This window comes from Amphiprion ocellaris, chromosome 12 (genome assembly GCF_022539595.1).
Source record: "Amphiprion ocellaris isolate individual 3 ecotype Okinawa chromosome 12, ASM2253959v1, whole genome shotgun sequence".
NCBI lineage: Eukaryota > Metazoa > Chordata > Actinopteri > Pomacentridae > Amphiprion > Amphiprion ocellaris.
The window spans coordinates 28,768,615-28,782,807 of NC_072777.1; the positions used below are offsets into that span (position 1 = coordinate 28,768,615).

General features: G+C 39.8%; 1 protein-coding gene across 21 annotated transcripts in view; it reads left to right on the forward strand.

Moving 5' to 3' along the window:
- otofa (otoferlin a) overlaps positions 1–13,340 on the forward strand; it is a 109,012-nt gene extending 95,672 nt beyond the window's left edge. For 11 of the 21 annotated variants that reach the window (XM_035952115.2, XM_035952116.2, XM_035952120.2 and 8 more), the window contains 12 exons: positions 366–500; positions 594–731; positions 842–969; positions 1,245–1,415; positions 1,657–1,817; positions 2,667–2,809; positions 2,883–2,971; positions 3,552–3,650; positions 7,489–7,730; positions 8,266–8,444; positions 8,849–8,949; positions 11,443–13,340. In XM_035952115.2, the coding sequence (XP_035808008.2) occupies positions 366–500; positions 594–731; positions 842–969; positions 1,245–1,415; positions 1,657–1,817; positions 2,667–2,809; positions 2,883–2,971; positions 3,552–3,650; positions 7,489–7,730; positions 8,266–8,444; positions 8,849–8,949; positions 11,443–11,623 (1,767 nt within the window). In that variant the 3' untranslated portion in view covers positions 11,624–13,340. Of the gene's footprint in view, positions 1–365; positions 501–593; positions 732–841; positions 970–1,244; positions 1,416–1,656; positions 1,818–2,666; positions 2,810–2,882; positions 2,972–3,235; positions 3,335–3,551; positions 3,651–7,488; positions 7,731–8,265; positions 8,445–8,848; positions 8,950–9,382; positions 9,571–11,442 lie in introns of all 21 variants that reach the window. The other 10 variants (XM_023278671.3, XM_023278679.2, XM_023278686.3 and 7 more) reach the window with 3 other exon arrangements.
- Positions 13,341–14,193: the final 853 nt, after the last annotated feature.

Consider the following 14,193-nt stretch of genomic DNA (forward strand, 5'->3'; position numbering starts at 1 on the left):
ACTGTGCAAGAAAGCAACTATTGAGGATTGAAATCACTGTAACACATTCACTGCACTCAGATGATTTCCATTTCACAAATTGTGTGACTTCTAGCACCAGCTGGCTGCACCTGTGCTGAATTAGTCACTGTAAAAACAATGAATACTTGTGCAATCTTTCTCTTTTTTTAAATTAATTGAACTAACTTTGTAGAAGTCTTATTTTGTGTTGACATGAAAGAGTGTTTTTAGTAAATTCTTGTCAAAAAAGCCAAATTAACTAAACCATGATACAATGTAAAAAGCAATAAAAGGGGAAAACTTTCATGGAGGAATAAATACTTTTTCTAGCCACTGTACTACAAAGTGTTTGTTGTCCCATGCAGGTGTACAACAAGGAGCTGGAGACTGAGTACGGCAACTTTGAAGACTGGCTTCACACTTTCAACTTGTACAGAGGAAAGGCTGGGGATGACGACGAACATGCTCTGGATGACGACAGGATTGTTGGCAGATTCAAGGTGGGAAAACACTCTAAAACATTTACGCGCCAGTTTACACTAGTTGACAGAAAATATGTCATATGAGTATGTTTTTTTTCCTCTGTGATGTAGGGATCCTTATGCATGTACAAACTCCCTCTGTCTGAGGAGATCACAAGAGAGGCAGGATTTGATCCCAATATGGGAATGTTCCAGAGCATCCCGCATAATGATCCAATCAACGTCCTTGTTCGTGTCTATGTCGTCAGGGTGGGTGATAAAGTTTGAATTTATAATACAGTCAAAAAATATGTGAATAAAGAATTAAATGAAGTCAAAATTCTCTCCTATTTTCTTCTGTTTGTTTTCCACCACTCCAGGCTACAGAGCTCCATCCTGCTGATATTAATGGGAAGGCTGATCCGTACATTGTCATTAAACTGGGCAAGTCGGAGGTCAAAGACAAAGAAAACTACATTTCCAAACAGCTCAACCCAGTATTTGGCAAGTGAGTTGAGAGGAGGCTACTGTCAGTGTGCTGTCAAATGTTGGTAGTACAGTCAAATCAATCAAATTAATATATGTATTCTCTTAGAAATCCAAATTTCAAGCAGCAGATAAAGGTGTTTATTGCTGCTCTTCTATGAAATTTAAATCACAAAAATCAAACCTGGCAACTAACAATGATCATGAATTCTGTCTGTATGTGTTTATGCAGCATTATTTTGGATGAGACTGAATCTGTTGAATTATTCTGTTTATTCTCCTCTTGTGTGTGCTCAGATCATTTGACATCGAGGCCACGTTCCCCATGGAGTCCATGCTAACCGTGTCAGTGTACGACTGGGATCTGGTTGGCACCGACGACCTGATCGGAGAGACGAAGATTGATCTGGAGAATCGTTTCTACAGCAAATTCAGAGTTACCTGCGGCATTTCATCCAACTACTCTCTGTGAGAATCGTGTTGTTTCCTTTATTTGTTCAGTAATAGTGTCACAATGTCAAACATATTTTGTAATTAGACTAAGTTAAGCAACACAATAGAATTTTTGTAGTCACTCACATTTTATATATTCACAAACAATCACAAAAACCTCCTTTATTTGACTTGAATTTTATTAAACACATTTTTTAAAGTCCCTCACACGTCCAAAAACCTCTCAGTAACCTCTTTGTTATCCGTTGTATGCTAGCCATGGATACAATGTTTGGCGGGATCCAATGAAGCCCAGCCAGATCCTGGCTAAGCTCTGTAAGGAAGGAAAGATTGATGGACCTCATTATGGGCCAGGAGGCAAAGTGAAGGTGGCCAATCGAATCTTTACGGGACCAACAGAGATCGAGGATGAAAACGGTATCACTGCATTTTTCTCCTACAAGATCATATAACAGTCCTACATCACTGTTTAAACATCAAATGAACTGTGATGGCAGCCATATAGTAGCGATTCTTGGGCTCTGATTTAAGATTGATGGATGGATGGAGGGATGGATGGACGGATGGATGGATTGATGGATGGAGCAATAAATGTGCAAACCATACAGGTGGAAGAAATAAGGTGCCAAAATTTCTGATATTTACAGTAAAAGTGCCAATTGTTACTATTTACAAAGAAAAAGGTGCAACGTTGCTGGTGTTTACAGCAACAAGAGTATTTAAAAAGTCTATCGTGCAAAAACAGTAATAATAATAATAATAATAATAATAATAAGCATAGAGGAGGTTGCTTCGTCCAGTTCGACCAGGATTCTTGGTTTTATTGTGCAGTGAAGTTGAATAACTGAGGTGTGGCAGCCAGCAGTCTAGGTCATGAGCTGCTGCCCTTGACGGAGGTGTTGTGGTGTCTGATGGCTGTAGGGAGAAAGGATCTCCTCTACCGTAAAGTAGGGATTGTATATTATATCCTACAAAATTCTGGTTATATTGTGCAGAAAGATTCCTTTTAGTTTTCTGCGTTCTCCCTTCTTTTCTTCTTTCTTGTTCCTGTTTTGAACGAAAACACAATATCCCCATACATTTCATGAGTATGTTCATCCTATGATTGATTCATATGAATTTGGCTCTAAATGTGTCTTAAATGTCTTAAAAGAAAAGGCTGTAAATGTCTTAAAAGAAACCTACCACTGATTTGTTCAGATTCAAGTATTTTTTCTCTTTCCCTCTTTATTTTCCCTTTTTTTTGTCTCTGTATTGATCTTGTAGGTCTGAAGAAGCAGACTGAGGAGCATTTAGCTCTGGCAGTGTTGAACCACTGGGAGGAGATCCCAAGAGTTGGCTGCAAGCTGGTCCCTGAACACGTGGAGACCAGACCCCTGCTGAACCCTGACAAACCCGGGATCGAACAGGTAGAGCCACGTCGCCTAGAACCCTGAAGCTCATCAGCCTGATAATTACAGTAACATATTTCTTCTCTTGAAGGGCCGTATTGAGATGTGGGTGGACATGTTTCCTATGGACATGCCTGCTCCTGGACCTGCGATTGATATATCACCACGGAAACCAAAGAGGTACACCCTGACTGGAGCAATAAGTCAATAATAAGCACTTTGATTAGTGTGTTTTCTTATAAATCTATCGATCCAGTGCAAATTCAGAGGGAAAGATATTTCTTTCTATTAAAATGTCTAAAGTTTTGACATTTTTTCAACAGAAAATGTAGTTTAATCCCCGGGTTAAATTATGGTGAGTCTGTTTGAATAGTTAGCTCTCTAATAATGTCAAATATAAGTCCAACTATGTGTGTATGTGTCCCTTCCTCCCCCCCTTACCAGATATGAGCTCAGGGTGATTATTTGGAATACAGACGAAGTAATACTGGAGGACGATGATTACTTCACTGGGGAAAAGTCCAGTGACATATTTGTCAGGGGGTAGGTACAGCGGGACGGGGCCACCAAGCCTCATCCCGTGGGTGTAAGCTGTGTGTGGACTTTTTTTTTTTGCAGTTAACCATTATTTTTTTTTGTTTTGTTTTGTTTCCATTTTTTCTGTGTGCGTGTTTGTGTCGCGTCTCTCTGTCTGTGGTGTGTCTCCTGTCTGTCTGTCGTCCTTTCTCTCCTCTCTGGTCAATGCTCTGCTGGTGTCTAGCTTTGAGCTTCGTGTTGTTATTTGGAACACTGATGACGTAATTCTAGAGGACGATGCTTTCATGACAGGAGAGAAGATGTCTGACATCTATGTCAGGGGGTAAACACACGATTCCATCGCATGGCTCGTACAAAATACCCTCCTTTCCTCCCCCCTGAAGCCCCTCAATCATTTTTTTATGCCCCTTCCTGTTTTAACTCTTCATCCAGCACGCATCCTCGCTTGTCTGAAACTCTCCTATCAGCACGCTGAAGGCCTAATGAAAAAAATAGAACAGTAAAGGACCAAACCACAAGAATAACTTCAGTATGATTATAGGTCTGTCAAATTTAAGGGAAATCTGACAGTCCAAATTGCATTTATAGAATCACAATTTAATGGCAAATATTCTATCATATAGAAAAGACAAAGATACATTTGATGTAACTTGGAAAACAAACTTTATTTTTCATATATAAAATGTCTTGATTACTACCTGTAATATAGCTCTAAAGTTCCCGTTTCCATTTTGCAACTCTGTCGTCGGCTTTACTCTTTGGAGTCTCACTGGGTTATTAAACATTTTACAGCCAATTCACATAAGCAGCAGATACAGAGTTGGGTTAATATGTAATTGAGGGACTTTTGAAGTCCATGGGATATATCTTGCATACATTTTTATTAAAAGTAAAAAAAAATAAATAAAATTTATCATGATCATGTCTGGAAATTCCATAATTATTTATTATGGAAACAATCACTTATTCATAAAAATTACTGGATATCACTAAAATGTCAACTATATAACCATCCGAATTTAATAACAACCACCTTCTAATTAGCTAAACAATAATAAAATGAGCTCATTCAAAAATTGTTTTGATGGTGTTCTTTTTATTAAGTTGAGATAATCATGACAGATATTTCTTTTTTGGGAAGTATATCAAATTTTATTTGGAAAATGTCCAAGAAATCACTTTCAACTAAGTTACCCATTACAAAAACACCTCTCAAGGAAGTGTGTTAATTCCAGATCACATGACCTGCTCCACATGATGTCATTTCCTCCTGAAGAAAAGACTGGCAAGACTCCAAGGCTTTCTGAATTATTTAATATAAACTAGTGTGTGAGTCAAGTGTGGATTTATGGCATGTCAACAGGTTTACTACAATATCTTTATAAATCATTTTCAGTTTCAATTATACTCAACTATATAATAATATTTTACAAGAATCTTTCTGCAAAAATGTCATGTGGTGTTTGGTTATAGGCGGCCATGTTGATTTTAGACCTGAAAACAGCAAAAATATCAACTATGATACCTGTTAACTATGTTACAATAAGTCCCGCAATTATATATTGGCTCAGTTGTATTTCTGCCACCTGAAGAGTGTCAGTGGTGTAAATATGTGGCTGTGTAGCAAACAAATGCTTCACAATATTTACCAGCTAAATGTTGACTTTGTCTGCTTGCTGTTTGGCAGGTAGTATGCAGCTTGTTTTAAGAGTTTTCACAAGTTGTGAGCAATAAAGCCAAAACGGTAGGTTAAAAACCACATAGTGAGCTGTCACTGTGGGTTATAGTCAGTACAAGTGAGTCCTTTCACACTGCATGTTGTCATTTGATTTACTGTAACCATAAAAATATCCACCTGAGCAACTTCATTAATAGAATTAGATGATGCCAGAATGAATTATCTTTTCAATTTCTTTAGTGTCAATCTCAGCATCAACCTCAAAAACCGTACTTCCTGTCTCTGATGTGTTGTGGTTCAGTCCTTTACTGCAGTTGCTTCTGGACATTACTTGTAAAAAAGAGTTTTCAGATGAATAATAAGAAAAATCACAATTGCATGGAAGCACACTGTACTGTATACTCACCAAGCACTTCATTAGGAGCACCATACTAACACTGGGCCTCCCTTTGCTCTCAAAACAGCCTCCGTTCTTCTTGACATGGATTCCAAAAGATGTTAGAAAACACTTCTTTGAGATTCTGCTCCATGTTGACATGATTCATCGCCAAATTTCTGCAGATTTGCAAGCTGCACATTCATGCTGCTGTTCTGCCAAATTGCAGAGGTCCTCTAGTGGATTCAGATCTGGTGACTTTGAGCTCCCTGAAGTGGTGCATTGTCCTGCAGTCAGAAACAATAGTCGGACAAACTGTTTTATTCATATCGTGACTTGTTCGTACTCTGAGGCCCCAAGTGTGCAAAGAAAACTTTTCCCACACAATTGTACCACCCACTGCAACAGCCTGGACTGTTGATACCCAGCAGGTTGGGTCCGTGGAGTCGAGATGTGGACGCCAAATTCTGAGCCCACCATCTGTAGCCTCAGTAGAAATTCATCAAGCCAGGCTATTTTTTTCTCCCCAACTCTTCAACTGTCCAGCTTTGTTGAACCTGTGCCCACTGTAGCCTCAGATTTCTGTTCTTGCCTGACAATAGTAACCCGAGGTGTTTTTTTTTTTTTCCGGCCTGTACGGTTTGACATGCCATTCATTCTGAGATGCTTTTCTGCTCAGCACAGTTGCAAAAAGTTTTTTTATCAGAGTTAGCGCAGCCTTCCTGACAGCTCCAACCAGTCTGACATCTCATCACTGCTCAAAAAACTGCTGCTCACTGGATGGTTTTAGTTTTTTTGTCACATTCTGAGGAAAGCCTGGGCATTTTGTGGTGAAAATCCCTGGAGATCAGCAGTTTTAGAGTCAGATCAGCCCATCTGGTACCAGCTGATTGGATAATTCCACAAAAAGGCTCTAGTTTGGTGTTTGTGACGAAGTGCTTGATGATTGTATGCATGCCTGTATGACAGAGCTCCGAGGTTTTTAACAACATTGTTATTTCACAGCCTGGATTTGATTTTTATTTTTTAAGCATTATATGCTGATGTTGCTGTTTTTGGCGCCTCGTCACTCCCACATCTTCTTAAGCAAACTCACTTCTCCCTCAGCTGATGTCACCAGTGGATGTGTCATCTCTGGACTTTATACTGTAACAAACAGGACGCCATCCTCAAACAACCCTGAACACTGGATGCGTTTTCATAATCAACATCACATTCAGATTTTTGCTTCAGATTTCCGCAGCCGACCCAACTATCCCACAGGGACAGGAGAGAAAGGAGAGCTGGGGTTGTTTCAGATGGATCCAGTGTTGTTATACAGTAGTGATGATTCAGGTTTTGGGTCATATGAGAGCAGGCATGTTTTTTATTTTCCCTTAGTTAAAAACTTCCCAATGCCCTCTCGCTGCAGCCTTTTTCCCAGCCTAATTTATGCATCTCAGTTACCAAGTCTTAGCACTGTTTGATGTAGTTTTTTCAGGATTATTCCAAGCTGAGCTGTTGTATGCTGACAAAAATCTTACGTCAGCTTTTTAGTGGTGCATTTTGAGAACTGAGAGTGCAGCATCCCTCCTGCTCCTCCTGACTCATGAAGCCACCCTCACTCAGCTGTTAATTAAACAGCTAAAGCCGGACAAGAATAATCCCAGGCTTTGATCCTCGAGTTGCGATCTGCATCTAAACATCAAAGATGACCTTTTTTTTTTTCCTCAATAAGTCATTTGGAGAAATTTCACTATACGCATTTTTGCAGTCTTTATGTATGCATGGCTTTGCGAATAGTGTGAAACTCCAACAACAAATCAGATTTGACACAAACATTTTATAAATTTGATTTGCTTTTGGGGAGCCGCATTATGTGTTTTGATTTTGACCTACTAGCATCATCTCTCTTGTTAGCAAACTGCTACTTTTAACATGTCCTATGCTCTTGTTTAAATCACCAAATTGATATAGAGTAGCTGACAGAGAATTGCAAGTTTCTTCATTTTAGATCTTACTAATGCATGAATGATAAAATCCAACAACAAAAACCTGTCTAGTCACTAAAACATGACCCCAGAGATGAGCCCGACTTTGATCTTCTTCTGATGGCTGCTTCCACAGATGGCTGAAAGGGCAGCAGGAGGACAAACAGGACACAGATGTGCACTACCACTCACTGACAGGTGAGGGCAACTTCAACTGGCGCTTCGTCTTCCCCTTTGATTACCTCATGGCTGAGGAGAAGATTGTAATCTCCAAGAAGGAATCCATGTTCTCCTGGGACGAGACCGAATATAAAATCCCTCCTCGTCTCACGCTGCAGGTCTGGGATGCAGATCACTTCTCTGCTGATGATTTCCTGGGTGAGGACTGATAGAAATGTCTGCTTTATGTTTTCTGTTCTGTTTTTTTCTGCAGTAATACATACACTACCATTCAAATGTTTGGGGTCACTCAGAAATGTCCTCATTTTTGAAAGAAAAACTTTTTTTTTCAATGAAGATAATAATCAGAAATCCAGTCTAGACATTGTTAATGTGGTAAATGAGTATTCTAGCTGGAAACGACTGATTTTTAATGGAATATCTCCATAGGGATACAGAGGAACATTTCCAGCAACCATCACTCCTGTGTTCTAATGCTACATTGTTTTAGCTAATGGTGTTGAAAGGATAACTGATGATTAGAAAACCCTTCTGCAGTTATGTTAGCACATGAATAAAAGTGTGGGTGTCATGGAAAACATGAAATAGCCTGGATGACTCCAAACTTTTTGAACAGTAGTGTACATCACCATGTAGCTTCTCTCCGGTTCTCTGTGCTCACAAGTACTGCATTTTCATACAGCCGATTTCCCAGTAAGTACATTTACTAACTGCTTTTGACATCACTGCTCAGGTGCAATTGAGCTGGACCTGAATCGGTTCCCTCGTGGCGCCAAGACAGCAAAGCAGTGCTCCATTGACATGATCCGAAATGAGCAGGAGCTGCCCACCATCTCCATATTCAAGCAGAAGAGGGTGAAAGGATGGTGGCCGTTTGTGGCCCGCGATGAGAACGATGAGATGGAGCTCACGGTAAGTCCGGCATGAAATACTGAGCAAGGACAGGATTTTTGCAAGAGCAAAATCATGACTGTAGTCTGACATTACATGAGAAATCCTTTTATTTACCTTGTATTATGCCTTACAGTGTTTCCTCTAGGATTGTTTCCAGCAGCGGCAGCAGGCTCTCTGGGGAGGCCAAAAAAGAACCTATAATAAATCAGTTCAAATAAAAGAAATGTTAAAATCATAGTAGTTATGAAGAAAAAAAATTATATAACTGTCCAGATACATATTGTTAAAGTTCAAATCGGATAAAACCATTTTAACTGGTCAAATATATTACAAAAGAAATACATAAAAAAAAAACACATCACACTGGAACTTTCAAAAACATTCCAATTTTGATTTTCATGTTTCCAAACCTGGCATCACAGGGGAAGGTTGAGGCCGAGCTCCACCTGCTGACAGCCGAAGAAGCAGAGAAAAGTCCGGTGGGACTTGGACGAAATGAGCCTGATCCACTGGAGAAACCAAAGTAAGATATAAACACGTTAATTTATTGAAACAATATTAGAATCTCACAAACACACACACACACACACTGGTTTCACTGTTAGAAAATGTGGTTGTTTGTGTGGAGCAGAAAGAGACACAGACGTGAGCAAGTGTCCCTTAATCTTTCTCTCCAGGAAAGTCATTCTTGCAATGCAAAAAGCAGCGCATCATAACAGAGTTGTAAACTTGTACGTGTGATTTGCCGCTGCTTTCTGCACTGTCAAAAGGCCACTGTTACACACTCGTTTCTCCTCCTACCATCTCTTCAACTGTCTCCCTGTCTCTCCCCTCCTCGTCCCTTCCCCCTCCTTTTTTTTTTGTTCATGTGACTCTTCTTTCTCCTTCCCCTTCCTCCCTCTATTTGCCTCATCTGCATTCCTTCCCTCCCTCTTTCTCTCCCTTCTTTGGCAAAGTCGCCCGGACACCAGTCTTATGTGGTTTCTCGGCCCTCTGAAGTCCATTCGTTACTTCATCTGGCACAACTACCGCTGGCTGATCCTCAAGGCCCTGGGGCTGATACTGCTGCTGCTCATGCTGGGCCTCTTCCTCTACTCAATTCCCGGCTACCTGGTCAAGAAGATGCTGGGGGCCTGATGCGCTGGTAGCCTCCGCCCCCTCCTCACTGTCTCTGCTTCTCTATTTGCGCCCCAGAATCTCCTGTCTTTACTAGAGTTCTGTCTCTTCTGTCCTACCAGACTCACTCCTCCACTTTTATCTTGTGCTGTCGTAGAAGGAGAATAGTCCCCCTATCATTTGCTATGTTTGTGTTTTGCCACCATTTGTCATTGTACATCTCATTTATGACCAACTGTTTGATTTGGGAAGGTGCAGGGATGTTTTTAGGTAGAGGTGAGTTCACTATGCTAGAGATGGGAAGGATTGCTGTGTTAATGCCTCAAAAGATATTTAATGTGAGAGTTAAGAATACTCTGACAATATAGCGTTATATTAAATAAATACATGTTTAATTACATTGAACATCTTTATTTTAGCTGACAATAGGTCATGTTGTGTGGATACAGATTGTTAGAGCTTTCAGGGGAGTCTTAAGAGTTGTAATTATGACTAGATCAGGTGGTGTTCTGAGGTGCCACAGCAACAAAACATTTTCTGCAATTAATTTCACACAACATACGGTACCAGCAGCCATTTAGGTTAAGGATGTAAGCTTGAGCGTTGATAAATGGAGGAAGCAGAGCTACTTAATGGTAAATTTTGCATTTATTGTAGAGGCCTTTCAATTCTATGTTATTCTTTATATTGTCATTTTTAAAAAAGCAAAAGAAAAGAAAATTTCAGTGACATTTTCTAGCTACTACTGAGCCGGTCTTGTCCAGAGGTTCCTGCAGCAATAGATCTTTAGTGACATCTGAATATACTACCAAATACTACATAAAGCTATGCAGAATTATGCAGTAAATCATCCAGCGAGAGCTGAGAACCAAATTTTATTTGGTTTTAGTATTATTTAGAGTAATAAAGGTGTAATATATATATTGTGTGCTGACATAATCCCAAATGTTTCTCCAACAGTGTTCAAATTCTAAGCCATATGTATTTTTATTCAAAATTACAGTGCGTGTTTCATTTTGTCTGTCAAAATCAGGAAAATACGGTCAACACTGAAGACACGCCTAAAAATGCAGAAGGAAGAAGAACAGTTTGTATATGAACTCATGAACAATAAAGAAAATGAAGGACGAGTGATTGTAGGCAAACTACCTTCCTAATGTTATGTAAATGAATACATTTTGCAGGATTTCATTTAATTTTTTATTTATACGTGGCTAAAAATAACTTGTCTGTGAAAATGTCAGCCATAATTTCATCAACAAAGCCCATGCTACTTGACATCATCAAACTACAGAAGTCATTATCGTTTTGAATGAAGGCCCCCTAGTGGCACAAATTACACACTGTATGTATAAGAACATCGCATCATATCCAGGATGTGATTCAAATCAACAGACTGAAAATACATACACTAGTGTGCCTGTAAAAGCCTGGGATGAAGAAAGTTGTATCAAGTGAAAATATGGTCAGACATTTTTTAAATGAGAGAGATTAAAGGACAGCCTCTCCCAGGGGGGCAGTGGGTTTTAAAGAGCAGCAGAAACAACCCTGGACAAAATGTCATAGTGTGGAGCTGTTGGTTGACCACTCGTCCATCCATTTTTCTCAACATGTTCATCCTGCATATTGGAAAGCTTCCACTCTGTGGTCTGTGATGTGGTTTTTTTGCTCCTCTGAAACATGGTATTGATAGAAATGTGGATTGTGAGTATGCAGTAGTGACAAATAATACAATGCAACATGGCTTACTCACCACTAATGCCATCTTTCTCTTCCTGTCTTTCACTCCTCCCACCCCCCCTTTTTTTCTTTCTCCATCTACTCCTCCTCACCCTCCATTAACTCACCCCTCCGTCCACCCGCATGCCTTCCTCTTCACCTCTTCTTTCCTCCCATCCAGCCGCCCAGACACCACCTTCCTGTGGTTCCTGAGCCCGCTGAAAGCCATCCGCTACCTGGTGTGCAACCGCTACAAGTGGCTGATCATCAAGATCGTGCTGGCCCTGCTGCTGCTCATCATGCTGGGCCTCTTCCTCTACAGCATGCCGGGCTACCTGGTCAAGAAGCTGCTGGGGGCCTGAGTCACGGCTGGGAGGATGGGGGTGGGACGGGTGGGGGGTGGCCAGCTGGGGGGGAGACCAGAGAGTAGATGCACCCACAAGGAAGGAGAAAGAAAGCTGTCTCATTTCCTTCTCTCTCAACCAGTCTAAGTCTTCACAACCAGCTCGCCACCTTCCACCTGAGCACCGAGGACAGAGGTAGACACCACCCGAACTGACTGTTTCCTTACACTCCCTATACAATGAGCTCTAACCAATCTGCAACAAGCCGAACAAATGTAACGCTCACTATCTGAACTCCATCCTTGAACTGACTAAACAGCAATCACATGCCACAAGTAACCCCTGATCAAATATTTCTTTATCCGTTTCTGCAGCTTTTAATTTGCGTATTGGGCCCCTGTCAGTGTCGGGTTCAGTGGTCAGATGATTGCAAGGACATTCATTTCAAGTGATGCTATATGACCTCACATTAAGCTACAGCTTCTGCTATTCATTTGGGTTAATAGGGAACAAATGGAGGACATTTGTGGTAACACTTTGGCCTTCCCTTCCATTTAGCATTCATATAAACATGGTTTGTAATGTGATATAATGTAGTTGTAGATGGATGTAAGGACATTTTAAGTGATTATTGATGAGCATTTTTTGTCAATAATTCTAACTTCTATGTGTTTTAATATGTTGTCATGTGTTATTTGTTTATCTCCCAGCCTCAGGAAGTGTTACAGTTGCTGAAGAGTAATAATGTCTATTTACATCTACATTATAGAATGTTAGAAACCATTCATGAATGCTAAATAGGGGGTTAAAGCAAAGTATTACCCGTTTTTAAACTGTTATATCTCTTGCAGTCTTTGCACACTTGTATAAGAATAATAATGAAGAACTGAAAAAAAAAGATGTCTATTTTCCTATGAAATTCAATGAGACGGAGAACAACATACCTTCAAAATTAATCAAATAAACAGTTTGTGGGGTTTAGTTAAACGGCAGAGTTAAATATTTAATCAAAGCAACCAAGCCAGACTTAGGTTAGACAGTGTTTGCAAATAGTTATTTTTTTTCTTCCCATTTCTATATGTGAATTGCACAAGCACAATTCAGTCGCTTAATCAATATACTCATGTTTCAGTGTAATAGTCTAAATGATCTTTAATCCACTGTCCTCACACACAAAAAACCTGCACATGAGAATGAAACTAATTATTTGCAAACATCACTTGACCAGGTCTGTTTTCTAAGTCCTCCGAAGCAACAAACACTTAAAGGTTATCACTGTTATCGACCAAAAGCGAGGCTTCTGTGTGAATATGCATGCATCATTGTGATAACTGACCACAGAGGTCATGTGTGTTGGCATGACTTGTCTTTCCAGTTTGACACGAACCAAATCACCAACCCTGTTTGTCTTTAACGTTAATGTAAAGATGATCTCATTGGAATAAGATTAAAGTGCACTTGAACAGAGCTGTGAAAAGGGTTGAAAAAACACGACCCTGTCTCCATATCAGATGGCAGATTGTGTGGTGTCCCCGTTAAACTTCGCCTGTGGTTGACCTCATACGTGTTGCAGCCTTTGTTTGTGAATCTGCGTTTCACCGAATACAGTTATTGTTTGCACTAAACTGAACTTGCCTGTTTTTACGATGACTTTGTGTATTTATATGTGTTGAAATGCGTGCAATATTTATTTTTTGTTTGTTTTGACAATTTGAAATAAACTGACTTCCACAGATTACATGTTAAAAATCATTAAAGATGCAATAAATAGTCATTTTATTTTATCAATGGATCACATTAGTACTGGAGTATGACAAAGGATGCTTGTAAATTAGAGCCCTAAGACAATTTAGTGTTTTGTATCGTTGGTTCACTGTCTACTTTTACAACATTGTTTTCAGCAAGAGGCAAACCAAATCAGTGACTATACGGTGAATGTAACAAAGCATTCAGCCGCCACCAGTCAGGAAATTCTCTCAGAAGTGAGCAGAGAGAAAGCTGAATGTTTGACACAGATTCACCAGGTGCCCTCCCAGAACTATAAATGCAGTCATGAACAAAGATTTACGTACACTTGTAAAGAAAGTGTATCTCATGGCAATCTTGAGTTCCCAGTGACTCTTATAACTCTTAGTTTCTATGATGGAATGACTGAAATACATGTATCTTTGTCACACACAAACAATAATGCATTTTGGCTCTTTCATAGATTTATTACAGGTCTTCTGGAAATATGACAAATTCTACTTAGTCAAAAATATACATACAGCAATTCTAATGTCTGGTTAAACATCCATTGGCCAGTTTCACCTCAGTTTGGTGCTTTTGGTAGCCGTCCACAAGCTTCTGGTTGGATCTTTGACCTTTCTCTTGACGGAATTGATGCAGTTTAACTAAATTTGTCGGCTTTCTGACACAGACTTGAGTCGTCACAGTTCACAGTTTCTTGATGGGGTTTAAATCAGGACTTAAAACTTGGAGATCAATGTAAAAACTGCACCAATTCTGTTAAGATGAGTAGTCAAAGATGGAACCAGACGCTTGTGGACGGCTATCTAAAGTGCCTAGTTGAGGTGAAAATAGCTAAG